At 26.8% G+C, this 22,132-nt stretch overlaps 1 protein-coding gene across 1 annotated transcript in view; it reads right to left on the bottom strand.

The window, feature by feature from the left end:
* LOC105849214 (uncharacterized) overlaps positions 1-22,132 on the bottom strand; it is a 32,872-nt gene that overhangs the window by 8,712 nt on the left and 2,028 nt on the right. Inside the window, exon 3 of the mRNA XM_065791975.1 lies at positions 18,634-18,656. Coding sequence (XP_065648047.1) covers positions 18,634-18,656 — 23 coding nt within the window. The remainder of the gene's footprint in view (positions 1-18,633; positions 18,657-22,132) is intronic.

Genomic DNA, 22,132 nt, shown 5'->3' on the forward strand with positions numbered 1-22,132 from the left:
AATCTAAGGAAGATATTAATGAGTTGCAATTTGCTCCAGATAATTTTAAAAACAACACAAGTGTAGGTTTTGATTATATTAGCACAAATGTTGTAAAGTCAAAGTTTTTGTATTATTGAAACCTCTTTACGTCACATTTTTAATCGTTCTCTTTACTCCTGCAATCCACAGTTCCAGAAGAATTAAAAGTTGCACGAGTCGTGTATATTCATCACCTATAGTCTGGTGATGACACGGATTCTTCGAATTATAAACCAATATTAGTTTTACCATGCTTTTCTAAGCTATTCAAACGTATAATGTATAATAGACTAAACAGCTACTTAACAGTAAATAACATGTTGTACAACAAGCAATTTGACTTTAAAAAATCATTTAATTGATAACGCTTTAACCGAGTTAGTAACTCATGTAACCAATGTTTTTGATCAAAATTGTTTTACATTAGGAGTCTTTATTATTCTATCTAAAGTCTTTGACACAGTCAACTATGTCTTTTAAAAAAACCTGAGCATTATGGAACAAAAAACAATAACTTACTATGGTTTAAGGAATACTTATCAAATAGACAGCAATACTTTAATATTGCAATCTTTAAACAACAAAAAGTATAATAAAATGTGGAGTTCCTCATAGCTCAATCTTATCATTGTTACCGTTACTCTTACCTCGAACTTATTAAATTTTATTTTGTTTGCAGATTACTCCAATCTGTTTCGTCGTCATAGCAATACTAAAACCCTCTTTAAAGTAGTTAATGAAGAAATAAACAAAGGAAAAGAATGGCTCACTTGTAATAAACGCTTAATCTAGAACACAAATCAACCAAAACAGGAAACCTTCCTTTAAAATTTTCCAGTATTAAAGTTAATAATATATTACTAGACAAACAACTGTAATCGTAAAAGATATTATATCTTTAAAAAGTTTATATTTTTCCTTTATACATAGCTGTTTAACTTACGGTAATATTCTATGGGCAAGCACCAGCTACGCTAAGTTAAAAAACAGTTATACTAAACAAAAACATGCATGTAGAATCGATTTGTGAGCAATAAGAACTGAGCCTTATGAGCCACTTCTACGTATACTCAATGCATTAAATGTGTTTAAAATCAACCTATTTCTAGTCATAAAGTTCATGTATAAAATAATGCATGGTCAATCTTCAACAATGTTCTATCATTATTTTAGAGAAGTAAGCCATAAATACCCCAAGTTTTCAGAAAATAATTTTGTTACTCAAAAATATAATTTAAAGTTATGTTCTTATTCTACTTAGTACTGGGGACCAATTTTGTGGAAAAACACTCAGCATATTGTGAATATTCAAGAAAAATATTTCCGCAATTCAAATCTAAATTAAGACGTTAATTTGTACTTACGGATAGGTTTTCTCTGTCATTTTTAGAAGTTATTAAAGTCAATTAGCTCCAAAAATATAAAATCTAAATTATATAACAAAAAGAGCTAAGTCAATATTTAGAATTTTAATGCCTTTATCAGACTTTCATTGAGAATAATTACTTTTGAAGTACCTTCAACTTACTTTAATATATTTTATGATATTGTAACAGAAACTTTTATTATTTTAATTTCGAATTGCATTCAGCTTATAACCAAAAACAGAAAATTTTTTTATTTTTCTTTCTACATTTTAATAATTTCTTTTTTATTTAGTTATTTTTTTAAATACATTTAATTTTTATTTTGTTTTTATTTAATTACTTTTTAATTACCATATTACTTTTTTTGTTCCTTAACATTTTAAAATTGTCTTTTTTTTAAATGCTGTTGCTTATATAACACGGATATATTTAGGAGCGTTACTATTGGGCTCGATAATAAGGCTTATTTTTGCCTTCTTCTTGCTCCAGACAATTGCATACTTTTTTATATTGTTGTACATTGTAAACATTTTTAAACGGCTAAATAAACTAACTAACTAATTACAAATGACTTTTTTGATATGATTGACAAAAAACAACATTTCCATAAGTGTCCTCTGATACTTTTGAATGTTGGTTTCAACATTTAAAAGTTTTAAAGGACACACTATCAAAAAAGTTAGTTGGGTCTAGACTATACGCATCTGATTTGTTTGGGAGTCATAAAACGATTGCTTCTTTATTGGAAAGTCCGACAGGTCTTTAACATGTTTGAATCAATAATCGTACAATGGTTCAGTTGTTTGGTAGTCTCCATTCCTTGGCACAAAATTTTACTTCTAAGTTTTTGGGGAGTGTTGCTCTGCTCATAAAGTTTTAGGGTGGAAAGATACTGAGTTTTTCCTTTATTTTACATTATTTTGATCCATTAGTGCCCTCAAATGTTTGTCTCAAAATCGTCGTTTATATATGACCTCGAATTAGTTTTTTTATTTGAAAATACTTGTAAAAGTCTTTAAGGTAAAGAATTTGTTATTTACAACGTTCACTGTTTTATTCAACTATCTAAAAATGTGGTGATGTTTTGTTCACTTGATAATTTTAGCAATTTTCCATTTCAGAATATGTTAGGCAAGTTAAAAAAACTATTAGAAAAACAAATTTTCTAAATAAGCAAGTAGTTTGAAAATTAAGGTAAACAAAACAATGCATAAGATTAAAAAATAATAATATCTATAAGCTATTTGCGCCTAATTTACTTAAAGGTAAATATTTTAGTGGTCCATTGATCTATGATTTTGAACATGCAAAACAATTTTAAAAAGTTTAATTTTGAAAATTGAAAATTAGAAAAATGGTTGTTGTAAACATCAAATAGAGAGAATTGTTTTATTTACCAATGATGGCGTACAGTGTCTTTTTCGTTATTTACTTCTTTTGGATAATAATGTAACATTTGCTTGAGGAAAATATTTATTTGTTTGTGAAGGTTTTATATTTTTATTTTCATCAACAAAGCTAGAAAACTTTAAAGTCTCTAGAAACAATTTATTTGAACTGCAACTTATCTCTATATGAGTAGTTTTCCATGTATTTGTCTCCGTACACAAGTTGAATAATCTTATTATTTCATTATGTTGCATTAAAATTTTATTTATTTTAATGCAAAAAAAAGTTTTTATTTTTCGAATTCTTTTTAATATGATAGTGATAATTAAACAGTGAAATGTGATAAATGACAAATTTTACCTGACAAATTTTATAGTGTGATAAATTTTATGGTGACCTGACAAATTTTATAGTGTGATTAATTTTATAGTGACCTGACAAATTTTATAGTGTTGACAATACTCTTTTATTTTTTTTAATATATATATTTTATTATATATATAATATATACTTTTTCAGTTAATGATATTTTTGTATTGATTGTTATAATAAGATGTGTTTTGTTTGTTATAATAATTTTAATTTTATTTGTTATGCTTTATATTATGTTACTATTTTTTGATTTTTATACTTATGATTTTTTATGATTACAATATTTAATTTCAGTTTTTCAATATTTAATTGTTATTCCTGTAAAAAGCTTATAGTTATTCACCTGTATCACACATGACATCACACATGACATCACACATGACATTTTCGTTCTGCAAATTTGTTATAATGGCTATTTATAAGTATTTGTTGTAAAATAAATTTATAATATAGTGACTATTTATAAAATCATATCATAGTTGTGTTTAAATTACTATAATATGCAACGCTGTTGTTTGTGTTTATATTACGTAGAATTTGTAAAAGATATTATATTTTTAGTGTCGTGCTTATTCGAGAAAATTACAAGCTATCTAGACATGGAATCAGGTATAGAAACATTTGATATGTTTGAAACTTATGATGGAACTTCAGATGCTGCTGTGTATATACCAAGAATAAAAGTTATTGCTGAAACTTTGAAAATTGAAAAACTTGAATTAAAAAACTTAAACTAATTTTTTTAATTCTTCTTTAGAAAATGACTTTTTTTGATTTATGACGCTATAAGGAAAATACAAATATATTCAAGCGATTGCTATTAGCAGCGTTCTCATTTGATGCTTGCAATTTTTGTTTTGTGAAAACCTTAAATGCACATTTAAGGTTTTCACAAAACAAAAATTGAATGTCGGAAATTAAGCAGATGTATTATTGGCTAATTTGAAACGATGTATTTTTGGGTGATTTGAAATTGGGTTATTTTGCTAAAATGTTGGAAAAGTCCTTACGTTTAGTTTCGTGGGATTGCCCAAGACTTTTTTATCAAGATTTTGAGCAGTGATGGACCCATTCAATGTCATATTACCAAAAGTGAGAGCCGCTTTAAACAGCATGATAAACAAATGACATTAATGTATCCAACATTATGCAAAGAGTTAAAACAAATGGCCAAGATAAAATGTTAAAATAAAATTTTAACATGGATCATGCGAAAATTTTTTCTTTTTAATTTTATAAGATTTAAAAGTTGAATTTATATAGCCATGAATGCCTTTCAACCTGCTATACAAACATATTATGTATGTGATATATTTTCTAATATTTGTTTATAAATTATTATTTCTTCTTTTAGATAATTGTTTAGCTTGTTATTAAAATTGCTCATTTACAATGTCGTCTGTGAAGGAGAAAAAAAAAACTTTTAAGGCGAAAAAGTTCTGACAAGAAGCTAGGCGACAATAAAAATTTTCTTGTGTGTTGATGTTCTCTTAAGTATGATTAAAACCTGATAGGACCGCCCAAATAAAAAACACCAAAAGAAAATTTCTTTAATGGCTATAACTCAAAGAAGTAAAGTCAATAAAGTTCGACCTGTATTGGATTAGAGAGAAACTAACATTTTCATTGAGGCGTATACAAGAGATGCAGAAATATACGTTTATAAATTGAGAAAGAATGGCAAACAAACCAACATTCATGGATCAACGTAAAGCTTATCTCAACTCTTGATTATGTTAAGAGACACTACAAAAATTTGGTTTAGAGAGCAAAGAAGGTCAACAGATCGGCGGTAATAGAAACTACGTAATGAAATGATGTGTGCAAAAAGTTGATGAAAAGCTAATATTGTCCAAAGGAAATTAATTTAAGGAAATTCCAAAACAGTTAACGAGCAAAGCAGTGTTTTTTGTCTGTGGAAAAATAATGGTTCATTTGCCAACGTCTGGTTTGTTTAGGGTTGTTTGTAGTCTTATGAAAAGATATATTATTAGTTTGACAAATAGTTGGGACGATGAGGTTTGTGAAGAAAATGTAAAATACTTTTAGAAACCTGTGCTATTGTTAAATGTTCCTATCCAGCTTATGGGGATTGGGTTGTGCATAGAAATGAGGGAAGAGTGTGGGCTGACGTTAATTCTTTAGTCAAGGATGCTGTTATCCAAATTGGTTATACAACTGTATAAAACGCAACATGGATGCGAAAAGAACAGTTCGATGTTTGCGTAAACATGGCAGAGTTAGTCGCGGTATTGTGAGGGATATATATGGCTTTTGTGTGAAAGTTGAAGAAAGGGACAATTTATACAGATTCTATGACAGTGTTTTATGGATTTCTAATTTACTTAGTGATAAACCAAGATTGAAGTCAAAGGCGACTATTCAAACGTTGATATGATAAAGAATAAGCATGCTTTAATAACTACTAGATGAATACGGTATAAAAATTGATGTAAATCTTGTCCCTTTAAATGATAACTTAGCTGATGCATTAACGTAAGGTTGCAGTAGTTGGTTAAACACATTGACTAAAAATGACCTTCTAATAACTTTTAATTGAGCAATAGCTGCAGATTCTGAATCCTTTTTGAGTATAAATAAGAAAACTGGTCATTTTGGATCAAATTGAACATTGAATTTTGCTTGTGAAGTAATTCCAAATGCTGCTAAAAGGAAAGTTTCAATGGTAACAAAAAATAGTTGCAAATTGTATTAGTCAATAAATCCAGCACCTGTAAATTGGGTGATGGTAATTTAAATGTTAAAGAAATTTAGGAAAAATTAGCCATGTATGTCACCCATAATGGGACCAAAAACTTCCGAAAATTATAGATTACGGACCTTCATGGTATAACTTATGGGGAAAACTGTCAATTTCATACGGAAGTGTTGCGATAGTTCAAGTTCTCCGTCTTATTATCCCATATAACTCTTCATGCATGTTCCATGCATGGTTATTATTGGATTGTGATCAGCACCACCGCGCTGGTAATATCGTTTATGTACCAAAGATCGGTTTACGATTGGCAATGCTACACAGTGTATTACTTTATACAAAACAAAACTATTTTGTTCTGCAATTTCATAAGAATGTAGTTAAATATTTTGATTATTCTAAGTTTTTATATGTAAGTATTTTTTATAGTTTAAAGAATTTTTAAATTTATTTATGAAAAAAGTTAATTAGAAAATAAAAATAAATACTTTATTTTAACACATAAATTATGTGATAAAACTTTGCCAAAAATAAAAAAATATACTAATTATAATTTAGTTAATAACATAAAATAAAATAATAATTTCTCAACAGTTATCATCTAATGAAAAACTGATATTTTCACTATCCAAAGACCTAGTAAACCTAATTGCTAATGTGTAACATGCACACATTTTTACTATCCATAGACCTAGTAAGCCTAATAGCTAATGTGTAACATGCACAAATTTTTACTTTCCATAGACCTAGTAAGCCTAATAACTAATGTTTAACATTCACAAAAAAATAAACAAATCCACGCATGAAAAAACGCCAGACCAAAACCATCATGTCCTTTTTTAACAAATAAGTTTTTTAGTTCACCGTTCATAATTTTGAGTATTCGGTCGTGTTTAACAGCAGTTTGAGATTTGCCAAATCTTATAGATGTTGGAATAAGTCAAGATACTTCTAAGTTTGTTTCTTTTAAAAATATTAATTTTGAAAAAATAATTGGCAAAAAGGTGTGAATGAAGGACGCGTATTTTGCCAAATAATATTTTGGCCGCTACTCAATCTCAACGGAATACTTGAAAATACAAACAAAAACTCATCAGTAGCAAACAAAAACTCATCAGTTTGCAAATCTCTGTTTATAAGTGTTGTGACTAGAGATCCCATCACATTCCCATTTGCAAGTTAATTTGAATGGCGAAGTAAAAGTGCAATTTTTAAGAACTCCATACTGGGCTTTTATCAGGCGTTCAGTAGTTTTATCAAGTTTTGCTTGAACGTTAATTTCAGCACGTGTTTCTGTAATAGAAATATGTTCATCTAATAGATAACAACTTTTTTGACTTGCATAGATTAAATAAAATGGAAATACTATATGACCTGCTATTAAAGACTACTTTCGCATCTATTTATAAGAATGACTAGTTCATTTAGAGTCAATGCAATAAGCTAATGCATTATCACGAATCAATTGCCTGCCACCACAAATAAAATCTTTTGATTTTTTTTCTGATAATTCAAAATATTTTCTGATTAAAGTAGCTTTGTTTCTGTGCCTCGAGAGACAACTTGCTGTGGTCTGTCCGGGCACAGAAACAAAGTTTCTGTTTGTTTTCTGTGTTTTTTGGGCAATGAAAAAAGGAAAAGGGAAATCTCTGGTATATATTACTTCAAATTCTGCATCTGCTCCCTTTAACAAACTTTTATTTTCGTTTAAAAAACGGTCCACCATTATATGTGCTGTCAAACATGAAATTTTTAAATGCAAAGTCCTCTCTGAAACTCTAGATACATCAGTAACATCAGTAACACGAAATCTTTGCAAGATAAAATCCAACAAAAAAAAAAAAAATTTTCTTGATTATGTTTCCATCATTCTTATGACGGAAACGTAATCAAGTAAATTAAAAGTAATAATCGGAATACTAAAAATAATTATTTTATTGTAAAATGATCAATATTTTAGAATGTTTTTGTATAGTTTCGCTTCATTTGAGACCTAACTTAATAAACTTTTGAAAAACTTTTTTATTTAAAATTAGGGACCCATTATATTTTCAAGTATTTAAATGAGTTTATAAATTTTTTACACCCAGGCTAAATGATTTCTAAAAATGAAAATTCACTGCAACATGGCCTGAAGTATACGGCCTAACATTCCACATTTTTACCGAAAAATAGAAGGCAAGTTTTTTTTGCGGTTTCGAATGAAAGTGGTTTAATTGTTCAACATAAACTAAAAGTTTTTTTGGTAGAACAAAGAATATTAAAAGTTGTCTGGTTGGCTATTTATTGAACGATTTAAAACAAGATTTAGTGACAGTAGTTTCATTTAATTTCAATGAAGAATTAAAAAACATAAAAAGTTACAAAAAGTTTTGTCAATATCAATGATTATTTACAAACCATAAAAAGCTTAAACAATAAAGCTATTTGTAAATATGCTAAACTGTATACCAACTAACTCATCATTTATATGTGCAAAATATTTTCAAGCAAAAAAAGACTTTAAAACAAAGGAAGCAGGCTAAAAGATCCTGTTTAATAAAAGGTTGTGTTTGCGGCCCTATTGTAGCACGGTATTTCTTAAGATAAAACTTTTTGAATACGTCACTGAACATTAGCGGAAAAACGTGCCCAAAGTAAGATGGCGGTTTTTCAGAACTGATATATGTTTTTTTTTTTTTTTTTTTTTTTTTGTTATTCACCTCCTCAAGGCCGAGAAGGCCACTACAGACGAGGAGGTTACTTAATAGTGGTTATAACCCTCTCTCAACTCTATAACTCCGAAACACGAACCTTGACGAACAAGGCCGCTGCGCGGAGAAACAAGTTGAGCGCGGTACTACCAGGGACGTGGTGGGGATCGAATGTATAAATATAAAGTGCTAATGATAACAAAGAGATTTATTACTGAAAATATTCTTAGTGTTTATTTTTATATACCCGTATGAAACGTATATAACATTTGAGACAAAGATAAATTTATTGCATTACATAGTGGTTTAATTATTGGTAATTTTATTTTATTGAGTTGATATGGTTGTTGTAATGAGTAGTACAAATTAAATAGCTCGTTAATGTGATGGCTTCCCATTTAGGAAGTTTATTAGAATTTAACTCAGATAAGGATTGGGACAAATATGTTAAGAGACTAGATTTTTTCTTTATTGCTAATGACATTATTAATGAGGAGCAACAAAGAGCTATCTTTTTTAGTTCAAGTGGGCATGTGACATACAAGTTGTTTAAGTCTTTGGTAGCACCGGAAAAAACGAGTGATAGATCGTTAACTAAGTTATATAAATTGATGAGCAACCACAAGAGACCAAACCCAAATCCGATAGCCAAACTTTTTAAATTCAATTCAAGAAATAGAGACACTAGTGAGTCAGTAGCAACTGACCTGCTGCTGTCTCTTTATAGTTGATCTCAGCGCTTTGACAACCCATTGTGTTTATGAAAATACACTGGATGAAATACTGCGAGATAGAATAGTGTATGGGATTAATGACTCTCTAATACAAAGGAGACTACTGAGTGAAGGATCTAGCTTTTCGTTACAAAAGACATTAGACATTGTACTAAATAAGGAAGCAGTAGCAAATCAAGCAGCAATAATTTAAAGCCTTCAAAAACTTACCATCCCAGCAACAATCAATAAAGCTGAAATCAAGTCGGAAAGCATTATGAACGTGAATGTTTTTTTTGCGGAGGAAAATATAATCCAGAGACATGTTTTTTCAAAGGTCAGAAGTGTTTTTTTTTTGCCACAATAAGGGACACACAACAAGGAAACGTCGTAAAAAGAAGAATACAACAACCCAACACACGATAGATGAGGTTGATAAAGATCAAAATGAAGAAGAGCTATATCGTATTTAAAACAATTCAAATAAAATAAAACCAATCATGATTGACATAGAAATTGAAGGTATTTGTACACAAATGGAGCTCAACGCTTGAGCGTCTGTGTCAGTAATGTGTCTAAAAACATTTACATGCTTGCAAAAAAAGGAACTCGCGAGGAAGGAAGCTCATTCAACGAAATCTTTTTTGCGGACATTCAGTGTGGAAGTAGTATCATCAGTGGGGAAAGTTGAGCTTTCTGTCAGAATAAATGGGCAGACTAATTTGCTAACTTTAATAATCACTCCATGTAAAATATCTTCATTGATTGGCAGAAATTGGCTGAGAAAAATTAAAATTAATTGCGAAAAAATTTTTCATACAAGCTCATAAATCCAAAAAGTCCCAATTCATCAATGATAAATGCTTTAAATAAAAAACATTCTGGAGTGTTCCAAAATGTTCTGGACAACTTAAGGATACAGTAGTACACATCCGATTACTTACATATCCAGAACGTGATCCACTGCTGAACAAAATTATTTTCAAATTGAGAATTAAACATTATTTCTCGTTTTTACCGTAAAGAAGCTGCACCAGTATTTATATGGGAGATATTTTACTCTTGTGATAGATCACAAGCCTTTATTGGGTTTATTAGCTCAAGGAAAGTCTATTTCATCCATGCCCTTACAAGGAGTCAGCGTTGGGAGTTAACCCTTTCTGCTTACAACTGTTATTTGATATACCGTAGTTGGGTTACACATGGAAATACAGACAGCGTGAGCAGATTACCAATTTAAAATACCGAGTCATCAGTAGCAGAAAATGTAGTTTTAACGATGGAACTATTCAGCACACCAGTCTCAGCTAAAAATGTAAAAATCTATTCGGCACAAGATCCAATCATAAGAAGAGTATTAGATTGTGTTCTTAGTGAATTGCAGTTTCCCAATGAAACAGGGTTTAAACCTTTTGTAGCTATAAAATATAAGTTATGAGTCGAAAGAGGAATTCTAATGTAGGAAACCGAATTGTAATACCCGCATCGTTATAGGAGATGATGTTAAAAGAGTTTTACAATCCCTATCCGGGTGTAGTACACATAAAAGCTTTAGCAATAAGTTACGTGTGGTGGCCCAATATGGACAAATTGATTGAGGAAATGGTGCGTTGATGCCTGTTGTGTGAAACGCCTAGAAGAAGCCATAATAATGCACAAATACACCGTTGGGAATATCCTAGTTAATCATGGAGAATATAGCTTGATTATGCAAGTCTATTTTTAGAAAACTTTTTAATCGTATGCGATGCTTATTCAAAATGGATTAAGGCAATAGTGATGAAAAATGCCAAATCTGAAAACACCATTGAGCAATTGAGAAGCATAACTGCGGTTTATTGGATTCCCGAAGTAATTGTTAGTGATAACGGAACTTTATTTAGCAGTGCTGTCTTTGCTAAATTTGTCAAAACAAACTCATTAAGACATATTTTTACAGCACCGTATCACTCTTCTTCGAACGTAACAAGCCAAACGCACGGTGAAAACATTAAAGGAAGCAATAAAAAAGTTAATCGCTTGACAAGGCAATTATATTGAAACTACGGTAAATCGACTCTTATTTTTATACCAAATCACCCCTCATTCGACCACCAGAATATCACCATTATAAAACAGAAAGAAACAGCCAATTTTAATTTCCTAACTGACGGCGTAGTCATTTATTGACATAATAATTAAATACGGCAGCAATTTTCCGATTTTTTGGAATACGATTCAAATCCCGTAATCACGTTTCCTGAATGCACTAATCATCAACCACTACTTAAAAAATCGTCAATAAACCCGTTTTCATTGCAAACGAATACTTCTAACGTGAAGTAACTACCATGCACGCAGAAACCAACAGTCAGCAATGCAGTGCAAAGTTACACAGAAAAGGACGGGGCCAGCAAACTTCCCCCGTAATGGAATCGAGTGTTGCACTAGTGGAAGTACGCAAGTCAGGGCGACTCCGACAGAGGCCAGTACGGTTCCGGGATAGTGAAAAAAAATTTATTTGAGTTTGTGGCTCTATTATAGCACAGCATTTTTATAATAAAACATTTTGATTAGGTCACTGGATATTAGCGGAAAAACGTGCTCAAAGTAAGATGGCGGTTTTTCAGAAAAGATGTATGTATAAATATAAAGCGCTAATGATAACATAAAGATTTATTACTAAAAATAGTCTTAGTGTTCATTTTTATATACACGTATACAACGTATAGAACATAAACAATACTCACTCTACATTCATGTGTCATGGATAAATAACTATTGAAAATAGTTATATATTAATGAGATTCCTGTATTTAATCATCTGGTCATTTCTGTTCCAGTATGTTTAACATTGTAAATACTAAAAAAATATTGAGCCATTTTAAATACATTGCTGGTATGGTATATAGCTAGCAAATGTTAAAACTTGATTACCATGTTGTATTTTACAAGATATTATTAAATACAAGAAGTAATTGAGATTATTAGGAATCTGATATTAAGTTTACACCGCATATTGAGTTATTTAACACCACGATTTATTGTTTACATACCATAAGTTATTGAGATTATTATACAAGTTGCTGAGAGCTTATATGAAAATATTTTACAAAATTTGTTTATTATCTTTACACAGTGCTTTTTTAAATCCTCTACATATGTATGTTTGAACACTTTACTACTTGCGTATTCTTTTATTCATGCTTAGATTTAAATATCGTATGCTACCAAATATTTTTAACGACCTTTTTGTTATTATAAATCATAAATATCAAACAAAGCATTCATTGCATAACTATTAGGTACCAAAAACCTAATTAAAACAGTCTAGTTTCTCAATAACATACCGAGGGCCACATTTGTGAAACTCGTTCCTTCCAATGGAAAGTAAAACTATAATTTCACTTCAAACTTTCAAAGTTATTTTAAAAAAAACAGTTTCTTGATTATGACAAATCTCAAATTCTATTTTATTTTTAATATCTTCTTTTTTTAATTCTTAACTTTTCTTTCGTTTGCTTAAAAGCAAAACATTATTTTTTCTGCTTGTTCATCTAAATTTGTATTTATTTCTTTTTTTTTATACATATGTATTTTCATGTATTTGAAAATTTTTTTTAATGTAAAAAAAAATGTAGAATGTTTATTTAAAAGTATTATTTTATTGATATTGTAAAATATTATGATAGATTCATGATAGTGCAAACGATACAACGGGGTTAGATGATAAGACTTTTGTCTTCTGCCTTCTCTGGTCATATCTTTACTCAAAATACTTTGTAAATAACTTATTATGAAAATGACGAAATAAATTATAAAAATAAAAATAAAAATAAAAATTTTTTTTGGTCTTTTTCAGTTAAAATTTTATTTGTTTTTCACCGATTAAACCTAAATATAGTTAAATTGATTCATTACCCAATTATCATAATATAATGATGCTACATTCTATTGTTAAAAAAAAATTAATCGGTAGTTTAATTTATTGAAAACACTGCTTTTAAAATTTACTAAAAGCCAAGACAATATATTTAGCTATATTAATGCAACTTATTTATATCTCAATTTGATTTTTTGTATTTAAGGTTTATAGTTTGGCTCCTTGAAGCATTTGTTATTTTGCTTTTTAATTAAAATATTTTAAATCTATTGTGATGTCTTTTAAATTAAACCAAAGTTACTAAAAGCATGAAATAACGTCATAAAACAACACCGACAAGCTGCATCATGACAGCAACTTAAGAATGACAACAGGCTACCGAAAAGCAGGTAAATTGTTTTACAATTTGTTTGTTTGTTTTTTTCTTTTATGTCTACTTATCTGTTACAATTTTTATTTTAAGTTTGTCCTATGACGCATTAATGCAATATAAAAGATCAAATATTACATATTTTTTTCAATTTGTTATACACATGTTCGATTGTAAATTTTTTTTTTTTTTAAGGTATTTCTACTCAATTGCTTAGCCATTTTTAATAAATTTACTTAGTTGTGTGAATTTAACGTTTTAAAGACAGTTTTCTTTTTTAAGAAAAATGTATCACGGGAATCCTTAAAAATTAATAACTCCTGCATAATTTACGTTCACTTCTTATTATTCAATTATTATTCAATGTTAATAATTAATTAAAGTTCATGTTATAAAAAATATAACAAAAATAAGCTTTTAGTTATTCGTCACTTTAAAGCAATATAAAGTGTTATTATTTTGTGTCAGTAACTAAAAACGTATTGTGTTGAAATTAGTACTGTCGAGGAAAATGGCTCTGTCTTACACACTGCTATGACCAATGTCAATTGTAAACTACTCAAATAATGTTAAATAATTGGTAAATTATTTTACCTCCTCATACTTTTTATGCTAATTTGATAAATGGTTTAATTTTGTCAATTTGAAGGCGTTTTTCTAAAAGAGTGTTTTTAATGTTTCGCAACTTTAATTGTGGAAAACAGCCACTATAAATTAATAACGTAACAGACCGATCATAACCCGTATGACGGGTTGCTTTCTGCTAGTAAATAGACGAATAAAAAAATATTTACTTATTTTATACAAAAATATTTACTTACTTATATATAATATACTTTATTTTGTCAATATAAATTATTCAAATAGAGTATAATGTATATTGACAAAACTATATCCTAACTAAAGTATAACAGAAATGTGTAATACATGCATAAAGTTTGTTTCAAAACTTTAGAGTCTTTGAGTTCTACGTATTCAAAAAACAGTTTGTTTACATATATATTTATATATATATATATATATTTATATGTATATATATATATTTATATATATATATATATATATATATATATATATATACATATATATATATATATACATATATATATATATATATATATATATTTATATATGTCTATATATATATATGTCTATATATATATATATATATATGTATATATATATGTATATATATATATATGTGTATATATAATATACACATATATATGTATATATATATTATATATATATATATTTATATTATATATATATACATATATATTATATATATATATACATATATATGTATATAATATATACATATATATATATATATATATATATATATATATATATATATATATATATATATATATATATATATATATATATATATATATATATATATATATGTATTTTGATTATAATTAATTTTTTTATATATATTGAATTTTTTATGTCTGTAAAACTTTCTTTAAAAATAAATAATTTTGAGTGACAAAGATGCAAGTATAGTTACAATGAAATGATCATAATCAAAAACAAAATAAGTTTAGGTTAGAAAAATTTCATAAAAAAATCTTTTAATGTATGTATAAAGCTATATCTAGATTATTTCTACTCCAGCTAGCATTTGCTCTACATTATTTATACAAGTAGAACTTCTAGTAGAAATAACTTTGTATACATAATATTGAGCAATGATTTTTTTTTTTTTTTTAAAAGGAAGACTTTATTCAGTAGTAACAACCATAAATTATAAAAAAATTAGGCATGTGACTGTATGTAAAAAAATAGAAGAATATTTGTTTTATTTTATAAAGAATGGCAAATATAAATATTGGCAACCTAAATCTTGACTAAAGAACTAAAAAGATGTAAGATGCACGCATAAAGTGATTCAAAGACTTCAAGTTTTAAACTTCAAGAATCAGGTTATTTTTTAAATTTAGCTCGTGTATATAAACTTCTTGATAACTTTTCAAAATTGGTTCTATATCTAATATTCCAAACAAAATACTTCAATGTAAGTCTAAGTAAAAGATAAGAGTCTGCAATCCTTTGTATTTGTTTTTTAATATCAATTTTAAAACGAAAAGTGCAACGTATCACAACTGTTTGCACTATTAGAGAAGCTAGTCCTAATATTACAGTGCAAAAAATTGCCAAATGTAAGTTTATCTGTTTTTATTCAACATTTTATGCTAAATAAAACCAGTTAATTATTTTTGAAACCATATATAATGTCTGAAATTAATAAGTCTTTATCTGTAGTAAATGTCCTGGAGGAAGAGACTGAGTTTGAAGGTTCATAATTTTTTTATGATAAAATAAATGATATAACAAGGTTTGATGAAAGTGAAATCTTTTTGAATAATAAAGTAATGTTTTATTAGCTGTTATGTTCTTGTTTATATTTATGGATAATTTTTTTCTACATAAAGTAAAATCTGGTCAAAATAAATATATTCTATGATTTTTAATAGTCTTTTTCAGCTACTGCTAATAATGTTTTGGATGAGATTGTGTCAAAATGTGTTATAGCTTTGTTTAAGAATGCTGGAAAATATGGAAACCATTTAAAAAAACAATATTGTATGGAGTAATTATAGGTATCTTTTTAATTAATGTGATGTGTATGTCGTTTATTTTGTTCCTTTTAAAACTATGTGAAATTTTACATTACATATTTCTTCTTATTATTATTTACATTTTGATTTATTTTTTTACAAGCTAGTAAAAGGCATGAACGATTTCTATGGTTTTTTTTCTTTTTTGGAATATTAGTGTGAAACACTGCAAAATTCGAGTTGGTCGATAAGTTGATAGGCAATTATTTGAAGGGAGCTCTTAATAGAACAGCATAAAAATTACTTTATTAAGTGTTTGTATGCTTAAAATGTAAATAAACACAAAATATTTAAACACAAAACGTTCTAGTATCCACTGGGTTATAACAGAAAAGATAAAGAAAATGAGGAGTTTTCTTGATAATTAGGGAGTTGTGTTTGACTCGCCTTCAACCTAAAGGGAGCGAAATTTAAAGCTTGTTAAAATCAAGATAAATTACAATCTAGAAGATTGTATTTTAGTTGGTCTTTAATTGATAGTTATCGAATATAATTATGTACGGCTTAAGCATAACTACAATATTATAAATGCTTAAGCCGTACAAAAATATATTCAATAATTTCAAAATAATATTTTAAAGGTTGGAGGATGAAATAATTATTATTAATGAGATAATAGCGGATCAGTGTTGTTTTCATTAGCTGCAAGTTCTAACTAATTGTTATAAGTAAAAAATGAACATTTATACTCTTTTTATTGTATGTTTATTCCTTGTTATCTGAGATTAATTTTAAAGATTTGCAACTTCAAGATTTGAAATAATGGTCAAAGAAACTTTAGTACACATTGAGAATCCAAAATTTTTATTTATTTTATATATTTTGTGAGATATCGCTTAAAAATAAAAAATAAAAATTACCATCATTCCTCAACCTAAAAAATTTTAATTTATAATGTACTATTTTTATTGAAATGCTGAAATTATTTTACATATCATTAAATTTCCACATTTTTGTGTAAAAAGTTCTAGGAAAAAATATTATATTTTAAATTTTTTGAGCTTAGAAAAATAAGCTTATTAAAGTTTTGTTTTTTTATAGAAAATAGATTAAAATTAATTTATTTTACAATAGCTAGTTAATATTTAAATTAAGTAGTAAATGGATTAAATAAATTATTAAATAAATTATTAATAATAAGTAAACTGATTGAATAAACTGGTAATTGGTTTTTTTTCTTGGAAACAACAAACTATTAAAGTAACAACTTCAACTTTTAAAGTCGTGTAACCGTGAAGGAGAGAGAAACGATTCCAAACGAGGGAGTAAGCAACCACGTCAAAAAAATGTTAATTCCAGATTCTAATTGTAATAATTAACTGTAAAAGTAATAAACTTTACCTGTCTCTAATCATATGAAGTATTAAAAGCACTTTAACAAAAGCCTATTTTAATATTTTTTATAATCAACAGATCAATAAAGTAATTACTGTAGTGATAAGTAAATTTACTTGTGTATTAAGTTTTTCGGTTAACATATTTGGTTAACATATTTTAAGCATTAGATAAACTTACCATATTGCCATTGGTTAATGAGCATTGTTCGGATCATACGCAAATGATCACTTCGATATTGGCCCAGCGCAATATGCTAACATTGTGCCAATGAAAAACAATGAACTCGGCCAATACTGGGCTAATTATTTCTTGCTTGCTGTGTAACTTTCAAAGTACAAGTTTTTTGGTTTATAAACAAAAATTTTTATTAACATATTAACCTTGTTTTTATAGGGTTATTATCTGCTCGCGTTGTGTTTTGAGACTTGATACTTAAATCTGTTGTCTTTTATATATATATATATACATATATATATATATATATATATATATATATATATATATATATATATATATATACATATATATATATATATATATATATATATATATATATATATATATATATATATATATATATATATATATATATATATATATATATATATATATATATATATATATATATATATATATATATATATATATATATATATATATATATATATATATATATATTAATGATATTATTACTTTTACTATTATTATTACAATTATTATTTATTTTTTTTAAATATTAGCATTATAGTTAATCTTCTTGGTGTTATTATGTTTATATTATTTTATTACTGTTATTATATTTATTTAAGTACTATTATTATCATATTTTTGTGATTCTTTTGTCTTCTGCTTAAGTAACATCATCTAAATTGGTTATTCGGTTTTTTGTTCCATAATTGTTATACAGCAAATGTTTACTTAAAGCTATATAATTGTTTATTTTCATTGTAAGATTATTATTAAAAAAAAGTTTTTGTTATTGTTGTGTTGCTACTGTTGAAACTGTATAATGTGAAACAGTGTGGTGTGACCAGAAAAAAAACAACCCAAACACCTACCTCAATTTAGGGACCTAAAGGTTGCATATGCAGCCTTATGTTGATTACATATGAATTTTATACATAAAAGAAAAAATTAAATTTGTAGTTGTAACTTTACTTACAATTTTATTCAGTTCTTTTTCACCTAAAAATATATAAGTAATGATTAAGTTAAAAAATCCAATAATAATGTTAAATAATCAATGAAATAAGTAAATAATTAAATATATAACTAAAATTAGAAGGTATAACGTTTAATTAAGATATTTTTAATATAAAATTTTAAACAAAATAACTTATTTTATATAAGTAAACTTCATTTTACTTAGTTAACCTTTGGTTTTAAAGCAGTTTTTCTGGTATATGTAAATATATAGTTTGTAAACTGTCAGTATGGTAGCGTATGGGAATGTTAAAAACAACTCTTATTTCTTTATTGTCTTATATTATTGTCTTTTTAAAACTTAAATGAAGCAAACGTATTATTTTGGTCAATCAACTTACCTGAGTGTAAGATTAAAAAAATAATTAATTTTTTTACTCTTTTACTCTTTCCAGTTTACATAAAAAAATTTGTTCAGGTTTTTAGTATGTCGAATATTGAATCAATATCGACATTGTTACTTAACAAGTAAGATTATACAACTTTTCAAAGCTCTCAAATTTTTTACAAAAACTTGCAACTTGATTGTTTGCGAACGTGTGGATCTTTTTAATACAGACACAGTCATTAAAATTCATTAAAGCAGATTTTAGAAATCTTCAAATATTTGTTAGATTTCATGTTGGATTTTAAAAAACTACATTTATAGTAAATTAGTTAAGTTTTAATTAGCCAGCCGTTGTTACAACAAATAGTTGTAACTATTATTTAAAAAATGTGTATAAATACCGCAGTGGTATTTCATAAAATAAAGACATTAGTTGTTAGATTTATAATTTTATTTAAAAATATTTGTTGAATAGCATTTTTTGATATTAGGTTTCTGCCGTTATAACAAGGGAAGGAGTAAACTTATAGAACTAAAGATATTAATTGTTTCAAAATTATTCAGGGTATTAATTTTAGTTGTAGTTCTAGTAAAGACCATTATTTAGTGCTATTTATTTTGACCACATTCAAATTATATAGTAAGTTAAAACATACTGATTAGATGCATTTTTTAACTTTTTCCAAATGGTAATTATTAAATGATGGAGGCAACAGATGTGTCAATGTAATATAAATATCAATATAATATTGTTCCGCAGAATATTGTACCGCAAGTAAAAAATTTTAAAAACTAAAACATTTTAGCAAAATCAAAAATAAGCATAGTTGTTGCAATCAAATACATAAACGTTGCAATAAAGTACATAAAAAAAATTTGTTGTTGTTGGCCAACCAGCCGACAACAACAAATTTTTTTTGATATCAGGCGTTTAAAGCATTTTTTAGCATGTCTCAGCAAAAACGCTTTAAACGCCTGATATCTTACGCCAACGTTGGAACAATTTTGGTGTAAGATTTCAGGCGTTTTTTAACGTCGGCGTAGTATAGTGTGTAGGCTGGGATGAATTGATGCGCATGAAAACACCGTTGGTATCATATCAGGTTTTCAAGGTTGGTGCTACGTTTTATCGTAATAAAGTTCTAATAATCTACAAATGACACTTTCATTTAAGCTGCTACTTTTTATACATGTTGCAAATATTTTTCTGTTCTTTTTTTAGCCTGTTCTTTTGTTATTTTCTATTTCTTCAGTATGTCATGATAAACTTTTTAAATAATTTTATTGTACTTTTGTGAATATGTTATTATTAAGTTGTGCAACAATAATTATATTTTGTATTGTTTTTTTTAAACACCTTTATTGGTATATTAAAAAATTTTAAATACTTAGTTTTATCTGAAGATGACTTGTGTTAGTCAAAAAATGTATTGTTTTTTATTTAAAAAAATGGTTTTACAGATGAAAAAGTTTATCTTATTGACATTTTTGAAGTTTAAAAGAAATTTTGGATATATATATATATATATATATATATATATATATATATTTATATATATATATATATATATATATATATATATATATATATATATACATATACATATATATATATATATATATATATATATATATATATATATATATATATATGTATATATATATATATATATATATATATATATATATATATATATATATATACATATATAAATATATATTTATATATATATATATGAAGGGCTTATTGTGAAACAATGACAAGCCACACTTTTTTCAAAAACGAGTTATTATCATTTTTATAATCATAAAAAGTATACGCAATAGCCAAAAAAATATTAAGGCATAATTCTTAAAATTGGAGCTATAATTATTAAATCATCTTATTGTAAGCACTGATTTTATAGATTTAAATAAAACTTAAAAGTCATAAAACTTAAAAATGCTAGATCTAACTGCCGAAACTTGATCAGATATCAAATGCTTTGAAAAATTCTTGTGTTCATTTGAGTGCAGCATACTCGCGAGCACCTGGTTTAAAGTTTTAACACACATCAGTTACAAAAACTCAGTTCTGCGAGTCAGAGATGCAAAATTAGATGTGAAGGTTTTAAATTAAAAAGCTTAATTGATAACCTCTTATAATTGAGAAACAACTGGAATTCAATTTTAAACGAATGTAAACTTGTTGCTGAAAATCTGGGTATTGTTACAAATGACATATTGTCGGAAAAAAACGTAGATTTTGAGATAAGGAACCGAAAAATAAATCAGGCAACACCAGTGCAGAACTTTGTTTCAAGTGCAATGTTTTTTATGCTATTTTAGACTGTGTCATTGGTAATATGAATTGTTTATTTGAGGCAGCCAAAGATCTTGATGAAACATTTGGTGTTGTATGGAAATACATAATTTTAGAAAAAGATCTGCTGTGTGAGAAAGCTGCATCTATTTGCGTTGAGGACAGCATCAATTTTTCACCTTAATTTAATAGATGAGTTAGAACATTTAAAGGAAATTTACGAATCAAATTTTAATATATATATGTATATATATATATATATATATATATATATATATATATATATATATATATATATATATATATATATATATTTATATATAAATTTTGTTACTTATTTTTAATCAAAAAATTTAAAAGAACTTTTGAATCATTAATCGTTATAAATTTATAGAGTTTTTAACACGAGCCACTAACGGAGCGCCCGCATATCTTCATTGCCTCACAAAACATTTTGTTGTAAATGTGCTACTCTTGCAGCTTAGGCTTCGATTAGGAAAGAAAAGTTACGGGTTAGAAAACAGGTAATACGTATATTGTACGTATAATAATACGTATAATGTACGCAGAAAAAGTTCGATTTAAATGTTTTTCCGTTTTTCAAAAATCTTCTTTTGTTAAACGAGGTTTTCCGGTTCCACGTTGCACACTTTGATAGCCTTATAAAATATCAATGGAAGTTTTCATTTATGTGTAAAGTTTGTCACTTATACATTTAATCATAAATCTTTTTAAATTTCTTTAACGATTTTACGTTGACAGCTTTTTCCAGCAGAGAATCTCATAATGGTACAATTCTGTTTGGTAAAAAGTTATATTTGAGTGAAT

This window comes from Hydra vulgaris, chromosome 03 (genome assembly GCF_038396675.1).
Source record: "Hydra vulgaris chromosome 03, alternate assembly HydraT2T_AEP".
NCBI classification, from domain to species: domain Eukaryota; kingdom Metazoa; phylum Cnidaria; class Hydrozoa; order Anthoathecata; family Hydridae; genus Hydra; species Hydra vulgaris.